This window comes from Notolepis coatsorum (genome assembly GCF_963971535.1).
Source record: "Notolepis coatsorum genome assembly, chromosome: 8".
NCBI classification, from domain to species: Eukaryota; Metazoa; Chordata; class Actinopteri; order Aulopiformes; family Paralepididae; genus Notolepis; species Notolepis coatsorum.
Genome location: NC_140172.1, coordinates 42513044 through 42534201, shown reverse-complemented (window position 1 = coordinate 42534201; position 21158 = coordinate 42513044). Strand labels below are relative to the sequence as shown.

General features: G+C 44.7%; 2 protein-coding genes across 2 annotated transcripts in view; both read right to left on the bottom strand.

Moving 5' to 3' along the window:
- Positions 1-14429, bottom strand: part of LOC311233430 (clustered mitochondria protein homolog) — a gene marked incomplete at its 5' end in the record, with an annotated part of 36398 nt that extends 21969 nt beyond the window's left edge. The window contains 9 exons of the mRNA XM_084320397.1: positions 1184-1309; positions 7488-7642; positions 7841-7971; positions 8751-8891; positions 9281-9452; positions 9897-10057; positions 11912-12506; positions 12751-12766; positions 14377-14429. Coding sequence (XP_084176523.1) covers positions 1184-1309; positions 7488-7642; positions 7841-7971; positions 8751-8891; positions 9281-9452; positions 9897-10057; positions 11912-12506; positions 12751-12766; positions 14377-14429 — 1550 coding nt within the window. The remainder of the gene's footprint in view (positions 1-1183; positions 1310-7487; positions 7643-7840; positions 7972-8750; positions 8892-9280; positions 9453-9896; positions 10058-11911; positions 12507-12750; positions 12767-14376) is intronic.
- A 1978-nt stretch (positions 14430-16407) lies between these two features.
- On the bottom strand, positions 16408-19391 carry LOC311233817 (coiled-coil domain-containing 92B-like; the record flags this gene model as incomplete). The annotated part of the gene is made up of 3 exons (XM_084320844.1): positions 16408-17108; positions 18726-18773; positions 19262-19391. The coding sequence occupies 3 exons, from the start codon at positions 19389-19391 to the stop codon at positions 16408-16410; spliced, it is 879 nt and encodes a 292-aa protein (XP_084176970.1).
- Between the last annotated feature and the right edge of the window lie 1767 nt (positions 19392-21158).

Below are 21158 nucleotides of genomic sequence, written 5' to 3'. Positions count from 1 at the left end.
GAGTTGTTTTCTCCTCTCTCCTTCAAGGATACCCCCCACTAGGGTTGGGCAATTCTTGCTAAAATGTGATACAATTCGATTAATTGCCCAGCCCTACCCCCCACTCTCGGTAATCACCGTTTCGCTCCCTACATGCTCTCTCTCTCCCACTGGCGTCTCGGGACGCACAAATGGACATTATGTAAGGGATAATGTATGGCTACGAGGTCATTGTCGCAAAATAATTGACCGACACGGAGTTTAAAATACCGAGGCGCCGCGCCGAGGTGTTTTAAACGTAGTGAAGGTCAATTATTTTGCGACAATGACCGAGTAGGCTATACATTATCCCGCTTATTACATGGCTAACTTACTAACAATATACCTAATTCATTTGACAAATCGCAGTTGTTCTGTGGCTCTGTCAGCCCAAATAAAGTGATTATTATTATCGCGGGCAGCCTCTGGCTCCGCTGTCAGTGCAGCGCTATACATTATCCCGCTTATTACATGGCTAACTTACTAACAATATACCTAATTCATTTGACAAATCGCAGTTGTTCTGTGGCTCTGTCAGCCCAAATAAAGTGATTATTATTATCGCGGGCAGCCTCTGTGTTCTGGCTCCGCTGTGTTCTGGCTCCGCTCGTCGCTCCGCCCCCTGTCATCGCCGGCACGGCAGTGTCTAATTGCACTGAAACAGTGTGTCAGTGGGCTTGATTGCGAACAGCTGCGCTCTGCGGTCATTATTGAAAAATCTGCGGTCATTATTGAAAAATAATGACCGCAGTCGGGGGGCTGTTGACCAATCACAAGCAAGCATTTCGGCGAATGTGAAAACGCCATGTAATAAACTTGGATATTCCTCCTCCCTCTGTTACTGGACTGGTTAGTACACGCAAACGAACAACAGCCCGGCACATTTACATATTACACCAGTAACACCACAGTAGTTAGACACGTTAGACACACGCAGCCACACACATACGTTAAACTGTCTTACACACCTCATGTACATTTACACCGCTGGCTTCCACACACTCCCCCCACTTAGGCCCTGTTAGTATTGATTCGTTTATTCCCATGTATCCCTTTTGTATATTAAATCTGGTTTATTTATACATCTGTCTCCTGTGTCTGTCTGTTCTGGGGTACTCACACACACACACACACACACACACACACACACACACACACTGCTCACCTCCTCTTCTGCAGGACACTGAAGTTCTTCCTAAAAGCCGGGCTGACCTGATTCAACAATTCCACCAGAGAGTGGCAAACGATTTTTGGAACGGCTGGTTTGGGATTGAAGGTGAAGGCAGTCGACCTATAGAAGAGTCAGCACACTCTAAAACAACGAAGCAGCTGTGAAAATGACATTCATTCTTATCAGTGACCATCAGTGATCAATGATGGATGATCCTTCGTACGTCTGTTGGTTTACAGCTAACATGAGCTCAGCTTCTTCCCCTCAGCAGCTCGCCTGGTAAATGAGTCGGATGTCCCCCTGCTCCCCCCCCTCCCCGGCGAGCTGCTAGGGCTGGACCTCTGGACTTGAACTGTGCTGCACTGTTTCCATGTCCCCTACCACTGCACTTTACTGTCTTATTGTTGTCTCACTGTTCTGTCCTGTTTTGCACTTACTTATTTATTTATCATTATTATTATTATGTTGTTCCTATTTGTGAAAATATCAATCATGCACTGTAATGTCAAATCACGTTCCATTTTGTACCTGTACAAAATGGTGAATAAAGAAATCTGAATCTGAATCTGCAGTACTTTGCTGCACTGTGTATTCCCTTTTTGCAGAGCTGCTAACTCTCACGCATTGAGCATGAGACACACATCCTATTTCTCACGCTCAAATCCAAAAAAGAAAAAAAGGTGTTAGGGACTCATGAACAATGTAAGACTATGGCACAGTCTAGATAAATAATTTCTTTTATTTTGATTGTTTATTTTCAATATAACATTCTGTGCATTTCACCTGCATTGACCAAAGTGAGCGGTCATCCAAACGTGTGTGCAGTACGCCTGACCGACTGACCTAAAGATGACCTGAGTGTAGACCTGCTACACAGCAGGAGGACAGCTGTCTGAGTGCAGACCTGCTACACAGCAGGAGGACCTGAGTGCAGACCTGCTACACAGCAGGAGGACCTGAGTGCAGACCTGCTACACAGCAGGAGGACAGCTGTCTGAGTGCAGACCTGCTACACAGCAGGAGGACCTGAGTGCAGACCTGCTACACAGCAGGAGGACCACAGCAGGAGGACCTGAGTGCAGACCTGCTACACAGCAGGAGGACCTGAGTGCAGACCTGCTACACAGCAGGAGGACCTGAGTGCAGACCTGCTACACAGCAGGAGGACCTGAGTGCAGACCTGCTACACAGCAGGAGGACCTGAGTGCAGACCTGCTACCAGGGGTGTAAAGTACTTGAGTAATTGTACTTCGTTACAATACTTAAGTACTGTTTTGGGGTATTTGTACTTTACTCAAGTATTATTAGGTTTGTATACTTTGTACTTTTACTCCATTACATTTCAGAGAAAAAAAGCATACTTTTTACTCCTTACATTTAAAATGCAGACCTACAAAGTACAAATCTCACAGGTCCAACAATTTTAATTAGTATATTTTAATTGTTTATCTGGCCGAACTAACGTTAACGTTATTAATCCTGCGACCGCAGGTAAACAGCCAATCAAATCCCCATCAATGGAAAATTAACCCGCCCATACCCATGCTGATTGGTCCTTGTGCAACACTAGAAAGCGGGGATCTTTGATTAAACACCTGCTATCAGAAGAATAGACAGTCAGATCCGCATTATGCTGTGGTTAATATTGTGATATTATTCAGGGTACTCCAGTATTCTGTCTTTAATATTGTGATATTATTTAGGGTACTCCAGTATTCTGTCTTTAATATTGAGATATTATTCAGGGTACTCCAGTATTCTACCTTTAATATTGTGATATTATTCAGGATACACCATTCTGTTTTTAATATTGTGATATTATTCATGCTGTGATGTGAATGCCGTCCATGTTAGTTTACCTTCGATGGAGATAATGCAAAAAAAGTGTCCTCTGTTCTTTCATTTCAGCATTGTCTATCGCAGAACACATTCCATTGTGGGCAGAGTGAATGCTTGGTTTCATTCTAGCCTTGCCTAAACACCAGCTGATTATTTCACTAATTGGCTCACCTCTTCAACTAACTCACCTGGTGCAATGTATAGTTAAAATGAAAACTTGGCCCACGATGGAATGAGTTTGAGACCCCTGGTCTATCCCTTTAAAAAAAATAAAAACTTTTACTTTTTAGTACTTAAGTACATTTTAAAAGTAGGACTTTTTTACTTTTACTCAAGTGTGTTTTTAGCCAGATACTTTGACTTTTACTTGAGTCAGATTTTGAGACAGTACCCATACTTTCACTTAAGTATAATTTCTGGGTACTTTTTACACCCCTGCCTGCTACACAGCAGGAGGACAGCTGTCTGAGTGCAGACCTGCTACACAGCAGGAGGACCTGAGTGCAGACCTGCTACACAGCAGGAGGACAGCTGTCTGAGTGCAGACCTGCTACACAGCAGGAGGACAGCTGTCTGAGTGCAGACCTGCTACACAGCAGGAGGACCTGAGTGCAGACCTGCTACACAGCAGGAGGACAGCTGTCTGAGTGCAGACCTGCTACACAGCAGGAGGACCTGAGTGCAGACCTGCTACACAGCAGGAGGATCTGAGTGCAGACCTGCTACACAGCAGGAGGACAGCTGTCTGAGTGCAGACCTGCTACACAGCAGGAGGACAGCTGTCTGAGTGCAGACCTGCTACACAGCAGGAGGACAGCTGTCTGAGTGCAGGCCTGCTACACAGCAGGAGGACCTGAGTGCAGACCTCAGTTCTTCAGTTCTTCACGACGAGGTAAACTAAATCCAAACAGCTATCGCGCTACTGCAGTGTGCCCTGTGGCTGAACGGATCAGTCTATTTTTTTTCTTTCAACAGAGATTTCAGTAGCAGGATTCTGGATGTGCATCATGTAGCTTGGATTACGTTTCGAATCGCAGATTTCACCATGCAATAAGGGGATTTATCATCAGCCAATGGACATATCGATCTACCAGATGGCGATCGATAACGGGGAAATGCTCAGGGGGATCCAACCGGCTCATGGTAAGATCTTTTTCACGTAAATTACAGCCCGATCGGGCATTTTTTTGATAGACATCCAGGCGATCGGCCTATGTGGCTAGTTAGACGAACACGGTTATTGGTAATCAATAATAATAAATGACGTCCCCCGCCCCCCCCTTTCATGCATACATGCTTTGGGATCGTGCCGACCATATGCAGTTTGAGTTATTTCTATAGCATCTGTAAAACGGAAATGCCATTGGATATAACGTTAGCAGCTATTAGCTCTATATCTAGCCTTACAGAAAATATACTAGACCAAATCCCCTATAACGCTTATATTCACAGCGCTATAAAATGAGAACCTATTGATGATTTTTTTTCTTTAAGCCATTTTGAAGGGACGGTTTATGGACTCAATTGACAATGAGAATGGACAGATAACAATACTATAAAGTATAGATTTAGCTGTACTAAAAGCGCCACGTTTGTTTACATTCCACGGTCCTCTTGACATTAATTAGACTGGCCCGATGGCCCCGAATGTGTTAATAGCGCTAATCTGAGAAAAGTGTTGCCAAATTTCTATCAGCATGTGACTTGTTCCACCAGAGGCGGGAATATTTTAGACCATTGCTACTCGCAATTTAAGAGCGGGTACAAGTCTCAAGCTGCTAGTCCTTTCGGCAAGTCAGATCATGACGCCATCTTCCTTCTTCCGGAGTACAGACAAAGTCTCAATCGCGCCCCTGTAGTATCGCGAGAGGTTAAGCGCTGGACTGTGGAGTCGGTGGAGACGCTCCAGTCTGCACTTGAATGTACAGAATGGAGTGTGTTCCGCGACAACACAGATAATATTAATGACTACACGGAAACAGTGCTGGACTTTGTTTGTACTTTGGTAGAAGAAACATTCCCCTCTACCAAAATGAGAGTTTACCCAAACCAAAAGCCCTGGGTGGACAAATCCGTCCGTGAGGCTCTGAAAGCGCGCACCTCAGCTTTCAATGCCGGGCTTGTGACAGGCAACATGAATGACCACAAGGTGGCGAGATACAACGTAAGGAGGGCAGTAATAGAAGCAAAACGGAGCTACAGGGATAACATTTAACTTCAATATGAACAGGCAGACCCTAGAGGTATGTGGCAGGGCCTCAGAACGATGACAGATTACAAAGGCACCTCCCTCAAACTGAACAGTGACATCCAATTGGCAAATTATCTCAATACCTTCTATGCGAGGTTTGAGGGTGTGAATAACAACACCAGCCTACAAACCACTGCAATGGAGGGGGGGCCCACTGCCGATGGAGACCCAGTGTTCAGGTTAACAGAACATGAGGTGAGGAGGACCTTTAAGAAAGTGAATATCAGGAAGGCAGCAGGACTGGACGGTATCCCCGGCCGCGTCCTAAAAGTCTGTGCCGACCAACTGGCCCCGGTATTCACTGACATATTTAACCTGTCCTTAGAACAGGCTGTCATCCCCACCTGTCTGAAGAAGTCCACCATTATCCCTGGACCCAAAAAATCCAAGCCTGCTTGCCTCAACGACTACCGCCCTGTAGCTCTCACCTCCATAGCCATGAAGTGCTTTGAGAAGCTAGTGAAGGGCTACATCTGTTCCTCCCTCCCCATCAACCTGGACCCCCTGCAATTTGCATACCGCTCCAACAGGTCCACGGAGGACGCCATAGCCCATGTGCTGCACACAGCAGCATCACACCTGGACAAGAGGCAGGGGAACTATGTGAGAATGCTATTCATCGACTACAGCTCAGCATTCAATACCATAGTCCCCTCCAAACTCATAGCCAAGCTCAGGGACCTAGGCTTGAACTATGACCTCTGCCAGTGGGTCTTGGACTTCCTGACGGGCAGACCCCAGGTGGTGAGAGCGGGCAACTGCACCTCCTCATCCATCACTCTCAACATAGGGGCCCCCCAGGGCTGTGTTCTGAGTCCCCTCATCTACTCCCTGTACACACATGACTGTGTGGCACAGCGGAACAACAACACAATCATCAAATTAGCTGACGACACAGTAGTGGTGGGCCTGATCTCTGCAAAACGACGAGAGGGCCTACCTGGAAGAGGTAAAGGTTCTAGCGGGATGGTGTCAAGAGAACAGCCTCTCCCTGAACGTCAGCAAAACAAAGGAGATGATTGTGGACTTTAGGAGGTCGGGGTCAGGGACTACAGCCCCCTCAGCATCGACGGAGCACCGGTTGAGAGAGTGAACAGTTTTAAGTACCTCGGAGTCCACATATCCGAGGACTTGACATGGACCACACACATTGACAGTGTTATCAAGAAGGCACGACAACGCCTCTACTTCCTTAGGCGCCTAAGGAAGTTCAAAGTGAGTCAGAAGATCCTCAAGAACTTCTACTCATGCACAATAGAGAGCATCCTGACTGGCAATATCACCTCCTGGTTTGGGAATAGCACTGCACAAGACCGTAGCAGACTACAGAGAGTGGCCCGTTCCGCCGAACGCACAATTGGAGGGGGGCTTCCCACTCTCCCAAGACATTTACAACAAGCGTTGTATGGGTAAGGCTAAGAGAATAATCAAAGACCCCAGCCACCCAAACAACTGCCTCTTTGAACTGATGCGGTCAGGCAAGCGATACCGGAGTCTCATGGCAAGCACAGAGAGACTCAGAAGGAGCTTCTATCCCCAGGCCATCAGGATGCTCAATGAACAATGAACAATAACAGAACATCAAATACACCCACAACACACACATCCACACGCGCACACTCACTTTAAATAAACAACACACTGTAGCACCCACTTTACCCACTTTAGACACTAACACACTTTATATTTATTGGCATCAATCCCATGCACCTCATTGCACCTCACCACCACAAGGTGGCACCACAAGCTAAGCTATACCTCACCATTCTACACTGTACTTGTGGGTGGTCACAATAGTGGACTGTATAGTAGCTGACTGTATAGACTGTACAGAAGTATAGACTGTACATATACTGTATATATGTATATTGAAATTTTTTGTTTTGTTTACACTTGTTTATGTACTTGACTTTCTATTTTATACTTATATTATACTATTTTACACTATCTTGTTATTTTATCTAGCACACTCTCAGGAGCAAAACAGAAAGAAGCATTTCATGCAAAAGTATTCTGTATTTCTGTATGACAACTAATAAAGAAACTTGACCTGTTAAGTTAAGTCCTGTTACTCCCTCCCTCAGTGTACAACATCTGTATTCAATTTTAAAAAGCCTTAGACGTACAGTTCCAAGTATTTGTAATTGTGTTGTGAGACATACACAGGATGGACGTATTTTCCCTGGTGATGCAGATTAAGATACTCACTGGTTGAGGTAGAAGCCACGCGTGGAGGAGGTAACATTGAGGACTCGTTCCTCCAGGGTCACTATGTTGAGGTACATCAGGTCCCCGTGCATCTTCCTGTTCCCCGGAGGAGGGTTCCAGCTGCTCACAGTCAGGACACGCAGGCACTGCATGGGCTACTCGACACACGGGACAGAGGACCCCGGAAAGGTAAGCGTTGGATGTAAAAAAAAAAAGAAAACTATATGTTTTCAGTGTCTTACTTGTAATTATTTGTTGTGGACAGCTGGACAGTTGAACAGAATGTTACTTATTGTGACATTAAATGTTTGATATTCAACCCTGTTCTATATTGTATAAAGCTAACCTCTCACCTTCCAATCATCTCTGGTTGGCTGTAGCGGAGTGAGGGGGAGGTCCTTGCATCCAGGCAGGATGTAGTCTGGAGGGCTGTAGTCAACAGACTCCTTCTCTGACGCCCGTCTCCTCCCCGCGCTTTGACTGTCTGCAGACATGGAGTGAAAAGAGTCTAATGATTACAGGCAAAGATACTTTCAACCAGAAGGTGAAGTACTGAGTATAGTATTACTCAAGTACTGTTATATCAGTTAACATTTTAATTGGAATCAAATCAAAGTTGGAGTAAGAGTACCCATCTAGAAAATGAGATGTAAATAGGGATTTGTTCTTAATTGACCTGCCTGGTTAAATAAAGGTTAAATAAAAATAAATAAATACTTTCAAAATAATATTTTCTCAAATTGTCCCTCACAAATATTAACTGGTTATGTGTTTAGGGGTGATCTTTCAAATATTTTTATGATCCATGGTATTTATAAAGCACATTTAAAAACAACAAAGTTGAACAAAGTGCTGTACAAGTCCCACAACAAATATTTACATAAAATAAAAGGATACAAAAGATAAAAAAAATAAAAGCACACAATAAAACATATACAATATGTCACATAAGAAGGCAGGTCTCTCAAACTGTGTGAAAACCAAAAGCCAAAGCAAATAAATGAGTTTTGAGGCGTGATTTAAACACCTGCAGAGTGGGGGCCTGCCTAACATGCAGTGGCAGCTCATTCCAGAGCTTTGGGGCTTCCACTGCAAAAGCACGGTCTCCCCGCTAAGCCTGGACTTGGGAACAGCCGGGAGGAGCTGATCAGAGGACCCGAGGGACCTTGGAGGAACATAAGGTTCCAGCCGGTCTGAGAGGTAACCATTAATAAGAGAAGACACACGGGAGGGGATCCTGAGGGGATGTGAGAGAACGTTTACCCATCTCTCCCTTGGTGTAGAAGCTGAGATAGGACAGTGAGCTGCCGCTGACTCCGTTATGTGCGTCCGTGGGGTCGAGGCTCCTCAGCAGATTACGGACATGTCTGAGATGAAGACGGGCGTCACGGACCGTGTAGGAATCTGAGATCCGACCAGGGAAGACACACGGGACAGGTGGAATACGGGACAACAGTTACAGTGTAAAGGGTGCATTATTACAGGATGAAAGAAAGAAAGAAAGAAAGAAAGAAAGAAAGAAAGAAAGAAAGAAAGAAAGAAAGAAAGAAAGAAAGAAAGAAAGAAAGAAAGAAAGAAAGAAAGAAAGAAAAAGAAAGAAAGAAAGAAAGAAAGAAAGAAAGAAAGAAAGAAATGAGGGAGAAGAACTAAAAGTAGAAGAAGATCTAGAAGCAGAAGTAGAAGAAGAAGAAGAAGAAGAAGAAGAAGAAGAAGAAGAAGAAGAAGAAGAAGAAGAAGAAGAAGAAGAAGAAGAAGATGAAGAAGAAGAAGAGAAATAAGGACCATGCTGTTACCCTCCACCACCTTGATGAGCGCTCCTTCCTGGACGCCCTGGACAGACTGTAGCTCTGAGAGGCCGTCAGGCGTAGTGCCTCCTAGCTGTAGGGAAAAGCAGGTGCGATGGCAGGTCATCTCGTGGTCCATCAGCACCTGGTGCAGCTCTGTAACCAACATCTGGCCTGATACCTGAGATAGAGAGAGAGAGAGAGAGAGAGAGAGAGAGAGAGAGAGAGAGAGAGAGAGAGAGAGAGAGAGAGAGAGAGAGAGAGAGAGAGAGAGAGAGAGAGAGAGAGAGAGAGAGAGAGAGAGAGAGAGAGAAAGAGAGAGAGGGGGGGGGGGGAGCAGATAGTGGGGTTGGAGTGAAATAGAAAAAAGAAGAGTCTCTAGACTAAATGATATATAAGTCCAACAGGAGTTCTAGGATGAAAAGGAGACAGCCAGAGGGTCTGAGAAGCAGGTTTGAGACCAGAAGAGGCAGTGATAGCCTGAGGGCTAGGGAAGGGGGGACACAACACACTGCAGAGTGACCAAGTGTTAAGTTCTGGACAGTTCCCAGGTGTGAATATATGTAACTGCATGATTATGTTGCACTAGTAATAATAATAATGCATAAAAAGAATAAATCACTACCTGGAGCTCAAAACCTTCTGTCCCTGGAGCCTGGACTTTAATGGTAAACCCTGCCTCATGGAGACTGACTACTTCCTGGATGCTTAGCTCCTCTCCAGTATTTGCATCAGACAGTTCTGAACCGTCATTCTTAGGACCTTCCTCATTGTCCATTGGTGGCACTGTTGGAAATATTGCAGAACAGACAAGACAGAAAAATATATTCATATGAATATGAAGATGGAGATGGAGACGTCTTGTGTAACAGGAGTTCCAGGATGCTTCAGTGGTGCTTAGCTCAAAGACACTGCTTAGCACTACTTACCACACATTTGTGGAAATATATACTGCATATAAACAAGGCAAACACTGTGCATGCACCCATACACAAGCACAAGCACAGAAGACAAACACAGTCAAACACAGTCACACACCTTTGATGTGCGGGGCTGCCAGAAACAGTCTGTCGACCAAAAACAAGGTCATCGGTTTCATTTCATCTTCTCCATTTTCCGTTTGAGACGCAGCTCTCTCCAGCTCCATGGAACCCCGTTGCAGAGCAGTCCTGGCCTGATTGGTGTTGTCAACAACCTGTTCACTATCAACAATGTTCTGATTGGTGTTGTCAACATTCTGTTCTGTATCAACAATGTTCTGATTGGTGTTGTCAACATTCTGTTCTGTATCGCCAGTGTTCTGATCCATCTCATTGACATTCTGTTCTGTATCGCCAGTGTTCTGATCCATCTCATTGGCATTCTGTTCTGTATCGCCAGTGTTCTGATCCATCTCATCGACATTCTGTTCTGTATCGCCAGTGTTCTGATCCATCTCATCGACATTCTGTTCAGTCAGGCTTGGATGGTCTTCAGTCTGGACAATGTTCTGATCTGTTTCTTCAACAACCTGTTCAGTATTGACAATGTTGTGATCCACAATGTTCTGAGTCGTGTGGTCAACATTCTGTTCTGTATCGACAATGTTCTGAGTCGTGTGGTCAACAACTTGTTCCGTATCGACAATGTTCTGAGTCGTGCTGTCAACATTTTGTTCTGTATCGACAATGTTCTGAGTCGTGCTGTCAACATTCTGTTCTGTATCGACAATGAGCTGATTCGTTTTGTCTGTCTGGCCTGGATTGTCTTTTGCCTGGCCAATGTTCTGATCCGTTTTGTCAGCAGACAAATTTGTTTTCAGTTTTATGCAGACGAAGTTTTGTTCCTCCTCATTTACATATTGGTGCATCTGTCCCGTCTGTTCAACATTCTGTTTTGTCTGGAGGATATGGTGCTGGCCCCGATCTTCACAACCTGGAAGACCAGAGTTCTCCTTGGTTTGAATATAGTCAGTTGTATGTTCTATCAGGTCAACGTTCTGCTCTTCTCTCTGCTGAACGTTCTCCTGTTCCGTTTCATCTACATTCTGTTCCGTCAGCATTACTGTGGCCTGATGTTTTAGGTCCATGTTCTGTTCTGTTTCGTTGATATTCTCTGGTGTCTGCAGAGGGTTGTGTTCTGTCCAGTCAAAACCCTCACCCCCCTGACCACTGTTCAGGTCCATTATAACAGTATGTGGTTGCAATTTAACATCTTCCTGTGTCATATTCTTTTCTGTATTAGCGGTGATCTCTTCCATCAGGTAACTATGTGGCTCTGCTGTGCTATCTCCTGTGGTCCTAGTTGTGTTGCCTGTCAAAGTGGTAGTCTGTTCATCTTGGATACAGTTATTTTTCAGATCTCCCTTTACAAGTTCCCCTTTGAGTTCAACTGAGCCCAAAGCGTATCTGTTTATTTGTGTTGCCACCTGTGTCTGTGTATAGATGTGTGCATTTATCCAGGCTTGGGTTTCTGTCGTTGCCTGTTTCACTAAGAGTTGTCTAGTTTGTGTCCGCATTTCTGTGTGTATCGCAGAGGATGTCTGCGTGTCTGCTGTGTGTTCCCATACCTCCGGGATTACGTAAATCTGTTTCCGTAATTCCTTGTCTACCCATAAATCTGCGACTGTTCCCTTTGCAATCCCAGGCTTGGTTTGTGTACCTGCTTCAGTATGTCTCTCTATCTCTGTCCCTGTATTATTGTGAGTCAGTATCTCTGTTTGTGTCTGCACTGCCTGGGATTCTGTCCGTGTTCGTACTCCCATTCCAATCTGTGTCTCTGCCTCTGTCTGAGTCTCAACCTCAGTGTAGAGCCTCCCTCTACCTCCACTCCTGTTCTGTCTTCCACCACAGACTGCATCCCACCTTACTCCCGCCCCACCTGCTCCTCCTCCCTCCTCCTCCTCCTCTTCTGACACCAGGAGACACACCATTGGCTCCACCAGAGACACATCCAATCCGAGGCTGCTACTCAGGATGATGTCAGGAAACAGGAAGTGCTCTCTCTCCAGAGCCGGGTTGGTCACAAAGGTAGGGACAGACAACAGATCTTCTTCTTCCTCTTCTTCTTCTTCTTCTTCATCGGGGTCATCCAGCAGGGTGGGAGAGTCACACTCACTCCCCTCCCTGGACAGCAGAGGGGACCTCTCTGCCCCCCCGTCCTCTGGTGCATCTTTACACCTGACGAAATTCCCTAATGTACGGCAGCACTGGACCACATTTCCCATGGTGCAGCAGGAATGTCTCCTGGGGTTGACCTGAAAAAGAATAGACCTCAGAGTTTATACAGCTTGAATAGAAACAGTTCAAAAGAATAAAAGTTTATTCTTAAAAATAACTTAGCGGACAGACCTAAGTTAGCTGCTAACCCTTTCAGATGCAATTTTTTTTGGGAATCCTACCTCTGACTTCTACCACTCTATTGCTTTCAATGGCCGGTAGCCATTTTGACATTATCATTGAAATGTTCAGTTCTCAAAATGAAAATAAAACTAAACTCACATGGAAGATGGTACACCTGAAAGGGTTAAACATCTATATTAGAATCTCAGCTTTTAGTTAGTTAGTGATGTTCAAAAGAGCTCTATGACATCTATATATATATATTCTTCATGAACACAATTCATGATGTTCTCTAGAGCTATTAGAGATATTGTTTACAATGATGTGCATATATCAACTGTGAATGTGTCTGACATCGAGAGTTACATAATACAAATATCTTGGCATCTGGCTTGATGAGTGATTTACATTTACAGTAAATACCATATAGACAATATTATATCCCCCTTATATGAATTCATTATTGGACTGGACCTCTGGACATTATCATACTCGCTCCAATGATTGGCTCTTACACTTCAAACCCCCAGAGTTTACACTGAACTTGGGAAACCTGCCTTTAGCGTCTGTGCCCCCGACACGTGGAACGTCCTACAATGTGTGTGTGTGTGTGTCCACAAGTACACATTTACAAATGCATGCCTGCTTGTCTGCAAGAGCACTGGACAGCAGCTGATGATATAAAGAGGATATTTCATACCAATTCCAAATGCCAAGGCTGGGTGGGATGTCACTGCAGGTCCTGTGGCGGTGTCACCTTACAGTGGAGAGAGAACTGGAATACCTTGAACATTCAACTTCAGTAGAATGGCTCCCAAATTATGTTGGTGTCCTGGAGCATGGGTGTCCAGTCATGATCTGAAAGAATAATAACAATTTTGTTTTGAGTACAAGGCACACACACATTAGCATAAAAAGCAGCCTGTCCAAAACATATTTGAAGTCATGAGCTGCGATTAGAATCAAAATCAAAGAAACACACGTGACTGTATACTGTATCTTGTGAAATACACGAAACAATGTGTCGTTCAAGATATGTCACCACATTCAGGCTCCAGTGAACAGACATAGGAGGAATACAAAACCAATGCATACATATATTACAAACAGCAAAAAGGTGAAGTACAGTATCACATTAGTGTTGTCCGTCTCTATATGGACATCTATCCATACTGTACCTACCAGCCAGCCGGTGTTGAGAGTCGTAAACACAGCTACCCCTAGCCTTCTTCTTCTCCTCTCAGGTTTCTCTCCTCTTCATCCTCCCAAAATGAGAGCTGTGACTTCTTTCTCAGGCTCTCCCGTAGAGCTGCAGAGACTCCCCTCTCCCTGCTGCAAAAAAAACACGTTACACAACCTGGCTGTGTGTGTGTGTGTGTGTCCTTTGACTGTCCTTCGTGGGATGTTCCTGATTGTGTGTGAAGGGGGGAAAGGAGCTGTGAGCCTGCCGGCCCTCAATTCAGCACCACACACACACACACACAGTCAATACCTGCCTCACTCCAGAAGGGGGCGGCTCCTCTACTTTTCATGATGTAACTTCCTTTATCCCAGACTATTTGATTCTCTATCTAGCTTGTGTCTGAACATGTGCAGAGAGACAGAGGAGCCAGTATATAAATAGCATCCTCAGAACTGTGACACACGCCTCAGTTAATTTCGTCCTCCATAATGATAACACAACGGCTGTGTAATACATTACAGCCGTTCAATCTCCAACACAGGACCCTGGCAATCCATCCTTACACTCTCTCTCTCTCTCTCTCCCCCTTTCTGCTCTCTCACAGGAGCTGGAACTCCCGGTGGTTGCCATGGCAGCACTGCAGAGACATTAACATTCTGTGCAGTGGCTTTGACACTCTGAACATTCTAGAGAGGGACTTTTGCAAGGGACCAAGTTGCAAGTGTGTAGGCTTGTAAAGCGTTCCAATGACAAGATAATTAATTCCAACATATTGCACAAATATATGTCAAAGAGTTCTATGTACGAGGCCGTTAAATAACGGCTCGCTTTGATTGCTGTTGTTGTCTGATTTGTTTCAGCCACTCAAAGCCATGCATGTCTTGAGTATTTTTCAGTTATATCCTAGTCTATTCTACAGTGGCCCTGCATTGCTGGGGTTGCAGTAATCTATGTATGTAAGGCTGTCCACCCCTTGCTTTATTTGTCTATTCATTTGTTCATCTTTTTTATACAGTATGTATGTTGCAAAAATCTATTCATTGCTGTTTTTATACCATGGTGGTAACCTGACATTCAAAGCTCATACAGTACCATAACCTCATACATAATGGTAACTGTATCTGTATGGTTTTGGTTCTGCTGCCCCCTAGTTGACATAAAATCATATCTATACTGGATATAGTGTCTGTCTTCCACGCACTTAACATGTATTTTCAAGTAACCATACAATATAAACAAATTCAGAATTATGTTACTAAGGGAACAGCTTGAACCCCAGTTTATTTCCTGTTAGCTTTGATATTAGCAAACACTGCAACAGGAAATAAGCTTGGGACCATTTAGAATGTTTATGTTGTCAAGTTGAAACTGTCTGTGAAGGTTTGAAAACAGAAAACATGACAATAGAATTGTTGTTTTGCCACGACTAGGCACATTGCATGAGTTTAATAAAGTGCAAATCATACAAAATGTCCCCTTCTAAACTTCCTGTATCTTTCATTACCTGCAATAAGGCTAGTGCAGTGATAAAGCTGATTGCCACTTGAGACAATATCACATGTTCAAAGGCCTGGAAGTATGGCTACTACTAGCTGAGGGCTGAACAGTGATAAATCAAATGTTTATTTTTTTTAATACATGATACATAAAATACTAACACTAATATTTGTTCCAGCAATATTTCAAGTAAATATAGTGACAATACTATTGAATCTGCAACTTGAGGGTGAATTAAACTAGATTAAAAACTAGATTATTGTTACTATCTAACTCACCCTCTGACATCGACAGAACCCTATGAGGACACATCTCTGCTGCCTCCTTATGGCTGCCCATTGTCTTATTGTTTCCTTGCCAGTGGAATGTTTGGGTGCGTCACTTGGCGACAGCTGTGACTGCAGTTGCTCTGACCAGACCGCAGAATTAGAACACTCTCCGCATTCTAGTACTGGTGCCTGAACTAGAGATAAAACCATTCAAAATGATCCACTACTGCGACGGAGGAAAGGATTTTCCATGGAGCTTAGACTGCTTAGACTTTCTCGCATCATAAACATGAACAGTTTAGTCAGAAACATACTTTTCATCCAGCATCTCGTCGTCTGACTGCTGTTGCTCAATGCTGTTTCTACACTGGCCCGCAAGCGGCAGCATCAACGAAACAGCAGTCGGATAAGGAAATACTGGATTAAAAGTACATTTCTGCCAAAATTATTCACTTGATGATGTGAAAACAGTACGTACATAGTCTGCGCTTTATGGAAATACCTTGATTTCTGTGCTCCAGAACGTGAATAGTCCAGAGAGTTGTGGCCGGAGCTACAAGTTACGAACTTACGACCACAGTTGACTGGCTGTGTTGAAAATATCAAAACATAGCGTGAACAGTTATTATACAGTTTAGTTAAAGACGGTATTAACACTCCCTTTTCACTATCTGGAAATTAAGTTATATGATCCTGTTATCTTTTTCTGTCAACAATGATCAGTCAAGAGGTTGTGGTTTTCCGTGTTGTCCGGAAGTCGGTTTTAGTTGGTTGGAGAACGTTGTTCCAAACTGCTGACACCACGTGGGTCGACGTTCCGACAGTCCTGCTGCCGGAAGACAATGCTACCCCTTTCTCCCTACCTCCTCACAGGGCCGTTTCACCCTCTCCCGCTCCCATGTCCACCCTCCTCCGCACTCTCCTCCCTTCCACATCCTCCCACTCGTCTTCCAGGCCCGCCCTCTCCCTCGTCCTGACCGGTCTGTTCCAGCGGAGGGACCTGTATCGGAGCGGGACCAGGAAGAGGGCGGGGTTAGGCATGGAGTGTGGCCTCTGTGGGGATGTCACTCGCTCCTGCGGAACGCACGCTCTGACCCTCTCCTCCCTCAGGCTGACGCGCCTCTGCCCGTGCTCCGATTCGCCGGGAGACACAGGGGGAGGCGGAGACAGGAGCCAGTCGGAATTTTCACCTCCATCATAATCTTCCTCCTCCTCCTCATCTTCTGCTTCTCCTTCCTGTCCCCGGGCTTCCTCCTTCCCTTCTGCAGAGTCCTGTGTGCTCTGGCCCCTCTGGTGCAGCTTTAGGCGTGCCGCGTGTAGCTCGTGGCAGAGTGCCGTGCCGGTTGCGGTCTGGCGCTGTAGCTCGCGGCTCAGGGACGTGATCTTGTGGTCCTGGCACTTCAGCTCCTCCAGGAAACGACGCTCCTCCTCCTTCAGACTCTGACCCAGAGCGGACGCCCGTGCCCGTCCGGCACACAGCTCCCCGCGCACGGCGACCATCACAGACTGCTGCTGGTCCAGGAGGTAGTCTGCGGCTTCCCAACGTGCCGCCAGCTCTGCTTCTTCCTCTGGGATAAACACAGGGACGCGCACGCACACACATACATATACATACATATGTATACATACACAAGTACACACGTGCACACATGCACACAAACCAATACATATTATGTACTGTAGGTACTAGATATCAATGCATATACGGTATACATATAGCCACATACTGTACTTTACACATTGTTACAGGACCAGCACATAACAATTGTTGACACTTAGTTTCCCCTTGGCTATTCAAATAGAATGGAAAATTCCGTTTTTGGCTCAGTTTGTCCCTGGAATCATAGTAGCCCAATGATGCATATAATTTTATGTTAGAAGATTCTGATGTATAGCATATATTAATCCTGTAAATATCAGTCACATACTGTATGTGGAAATCATTGTATTTGTTTCGCAGGATAAACCCCTTGAGATGTCGCATCTCGTTTTCAAGGGGGTCCTGCAACATGAAACACGAACAGTAAGCAACAATATGCAACAACAACAACAACAACAACAACAATAACACAAAAACAATTCACTCATTCTCTGCCACGCTGTTTCCGGGATATGGCTATGCGCTGTCACGCATTAAACCAATGGAGTCAGTCCTTGTTTGCAGGGCTATAACTATATTCTATATTATAGCTATGGATGCAATACTATGGCCCATTTGACATCGAGTATCTATCGTTCAAGATGTGAAAAAGAAAAAAAAATTCCACCCATACATTCCCGTTTTATACTGTGGTGAATATAAGTATGGTTTTAGAGCGGTTTAGGGTAATTCCTGGGAGGCTAATAGCCCGCAACTTGTATTATACTAAATCCATTGGCATTTCGTCCCTACACACGCTACTATTAAAAATTCAAATGCATATGATCGGTATTATGTTCCATCATGAATGCATGAAAGGGGGGGGGGGGGTCGTTTCTGATTAATTGATTGTCAATAACGGCATTCGTTAGTACAACAACATATGCTGATCAGGGCGATGGCTATGAAAACAAGGCACAATCAAGCTGAAATTGATGTTAAATTACTCTTACCTGTGGCCGGTGGGATTCCAAAAAGAATATTCCAATTATTTGATTGCCATCTGGTAGATCGTATGTCCATTTGGCCCACGACATAACCCACCACAGCATAATGAATCGGGGGTCCCGAAAACGATTCAATGCGATCGGGTGAAGCCCTAGCTTCAGGTTATTAGAAAAGTCCGCCCGGACCAATATAATCGACGCACAGCTCAATACACAGAGTTTCAAAGGAAGTGCAATACTGGCTGCATCCCACCAGGCGGCGGTATTGGACTTTTGCGATCTCAGACTCATTCCCTATGATAACACCAGCAGCTAGTTTTAAGATGGGAAAATAAAGGTTTTACATATACCAAACCTATATATAATGTAGCCATTACAATAATGTAAATATAAGATGTAGCCTACAACATCGCAATTAATTGAAATCATAACTCTTATGGTCCATATTGTAATCATAGTGTATCATGAGGTCCTTTGCCAATACCAAGCCCTACTATGTGAATGTCTGTATATTCCCTCCCCTATTACACTATAATCACCCTACTGCGTCTCTAGATGATCCATTTCAAGCCCATCATCAAGGAGCTGTAATGTCTTACCAGCTGTGGTCCTGTCAAGAAACCTGCCATTCAGCTCACATCTCAGTTCTACAAGCAGGACATAAAAGAGAATGAAGTGAGACAGTGTGTGTGTGTGTGTGTGTGTGTGTGTGTGTGTGTGTGTGTGCGTGTGCGTGCATGCGTGTGCGTGCGTGTGTGTTGGGGGGGGGGGTTACAGACAAACTCAAGTGTGAGAAGTATAGAGGGTAGGGGAGGTATATTGAATATGAAGGTGGATCATGGATCAATGCAAAGATTTTTACGATATCCGTCAACCGTCATCCAATATTATATACATACTGTATATTTTTAAGTTAATAAAACAATGCCTTGCAGCAATATTAAAAAGTTAAAGAAAACAGACCATTTTGAATGAAATAGCACCATGACAGAACTTAGAACTGCAAAATAAAGACATCGAAAATATTGTAATGTATACAGCAGGGAAACTGTACTACTGTCAAAGTTATACCGCCAGAATTAAGTAAATAGTATGATATGATATGTTGGTCATCGCCTCGCCCTAGTAGACTGACCGTGGCAGCGCCTCTGGAGGTGTGTGATCTCCACCTGCAGACCTGTGAGCAGGGCCAGGTGCTCGTGCTTCAGGAAGGCTATGTCTCTGTCCACACTGGCTACCTGCTGCTCCAGCCTCCCGGTCTCCATGACGACCACCGCGCCCGCAGCACCTACCTGCAGCACAAAGTGTTGCTGGGTCATTAGATAGATAGATGTTAGGATACGTGAGCCGGGTTCCCAGTAGAAATGTCGAGTTATAAAGGGCTAAACACAGAACAGAGGCAATGCAGCACATAGGTGCATTTGGAAAAACTAGGCTATTGAGTTGAGTATTGAAAACCTCGTAGCCGCATAGGCGATATAGTGCCTACAACTCAGTGCGGTAGCTTGTTGTAGGCTGTAACTGTGTAATATTCGGTGACCATGGCCTACCTTATTATTCAATCGTGATCCTATTAAAAAATGCATTCGGTGCCATTTCCCCCTCTGATATTCCTGCCCTTGATTTAACACAGACAGCGAGCAATCAACTGAATCGTCTCTAGCATTAGTCCCCAAATGGTTTGCTCTGAATAGTCAACTACGGTAAGTTTTTTTTTACGCCTTACGTGGTGGACATCATTTCCATGTAGCTGTTGACAGCATGCCGCGGTTACGAATAACAAATCCCGTTGGAACGTGGAAATAACCTCTTCATAACCTCCGGTGCAGACGGTGCTGCACGGTGCAGGAGGTATAATGACAACCATGCATCCTCTATTTTGTCCACGCGGGCGGCCTGAATACTTTCTACAACAAATTCGTGTTTCCGCGTCTCTGATTGGCCACGCGCGTTTCTGGTCATGTGACATGTGCGCCAATCGTGGGACCGCAAGTTTAGGCGCTCTTTCGAAGTTGGTTAAAGGGGAGATGAAGCAGTGAACAATGTGATCCTAGTTTGTTTGTTGTGTACCTTGTGTAGGTCGCTTTCACACAGGGGCTGTTTGGTCCGGACTATCGGACCAGAATTCGATAGTCCGGTTTTTCGGGTTTGTGTGAATGCGCGTCGAACTCGGTCCGCGGACCAAACACACAAACTCTGGTCCGACCAAAAACATAGGTCTCGGTTCGCTTCATCGGACCAAACGCGAACCAAATATAGGAAGTGCTTATTATTACCACTGCTCGCAGCATTCACTGCAAAACAAGCACACTGCATCTATCTATCTATCTATCTATCTATCTATCTATCTATCTATCTATCTATCTATCTATCTATCTATCTATCTATCTATCTATCTATCTATCTATCTATCTATCTATCTATCTATCTATCTATCTATCTATCTATCTATCTATCTATCTATCTATCTATCTATCTATCTATCTATCTCTCTCTCTCTCTCTCTCTCTCTCTCTCTCTCTCTCTCTCTCTCTCTCTCTCTCTCTCTCTCTCTCTCTCTCTCTCTCTCTCTCTCTCTCTCTCTCTCTCTCTCTCTCTCTCTCTATATATATCTATATATCTAACTGTGCATCTTGGGAAGAAGGAAGAAAAAACGCGGCTTATTATATTATTACCGAGGCGCACGGCATTCACTGAAAAACAAGCACACCTACACATATGGGCAGAAGACCAAATAAAACAGCTACTTGTGGGCACTCATAAAAACAACGTGGTGTACAAGTTGTTTAGCGAGAGGATGGTGGTAATGAGCTTCAATAGAACAATGGATCAATGCCACGTCAAAACTCGCCTCCGCTGATCTGGAGGGCTCGCAGTCCACACACAGACACACACGCACGCGCGCACACACGGGCTCGCAGCCACACACACATTTCCACTGTCCAATAGACGAGCGCCCTTTTCGACCGCGTGACATTGTTCAGAAAGTTCGGTGCGCCTAACAGATTGCTATGTGAACGCAGGCGAACCAA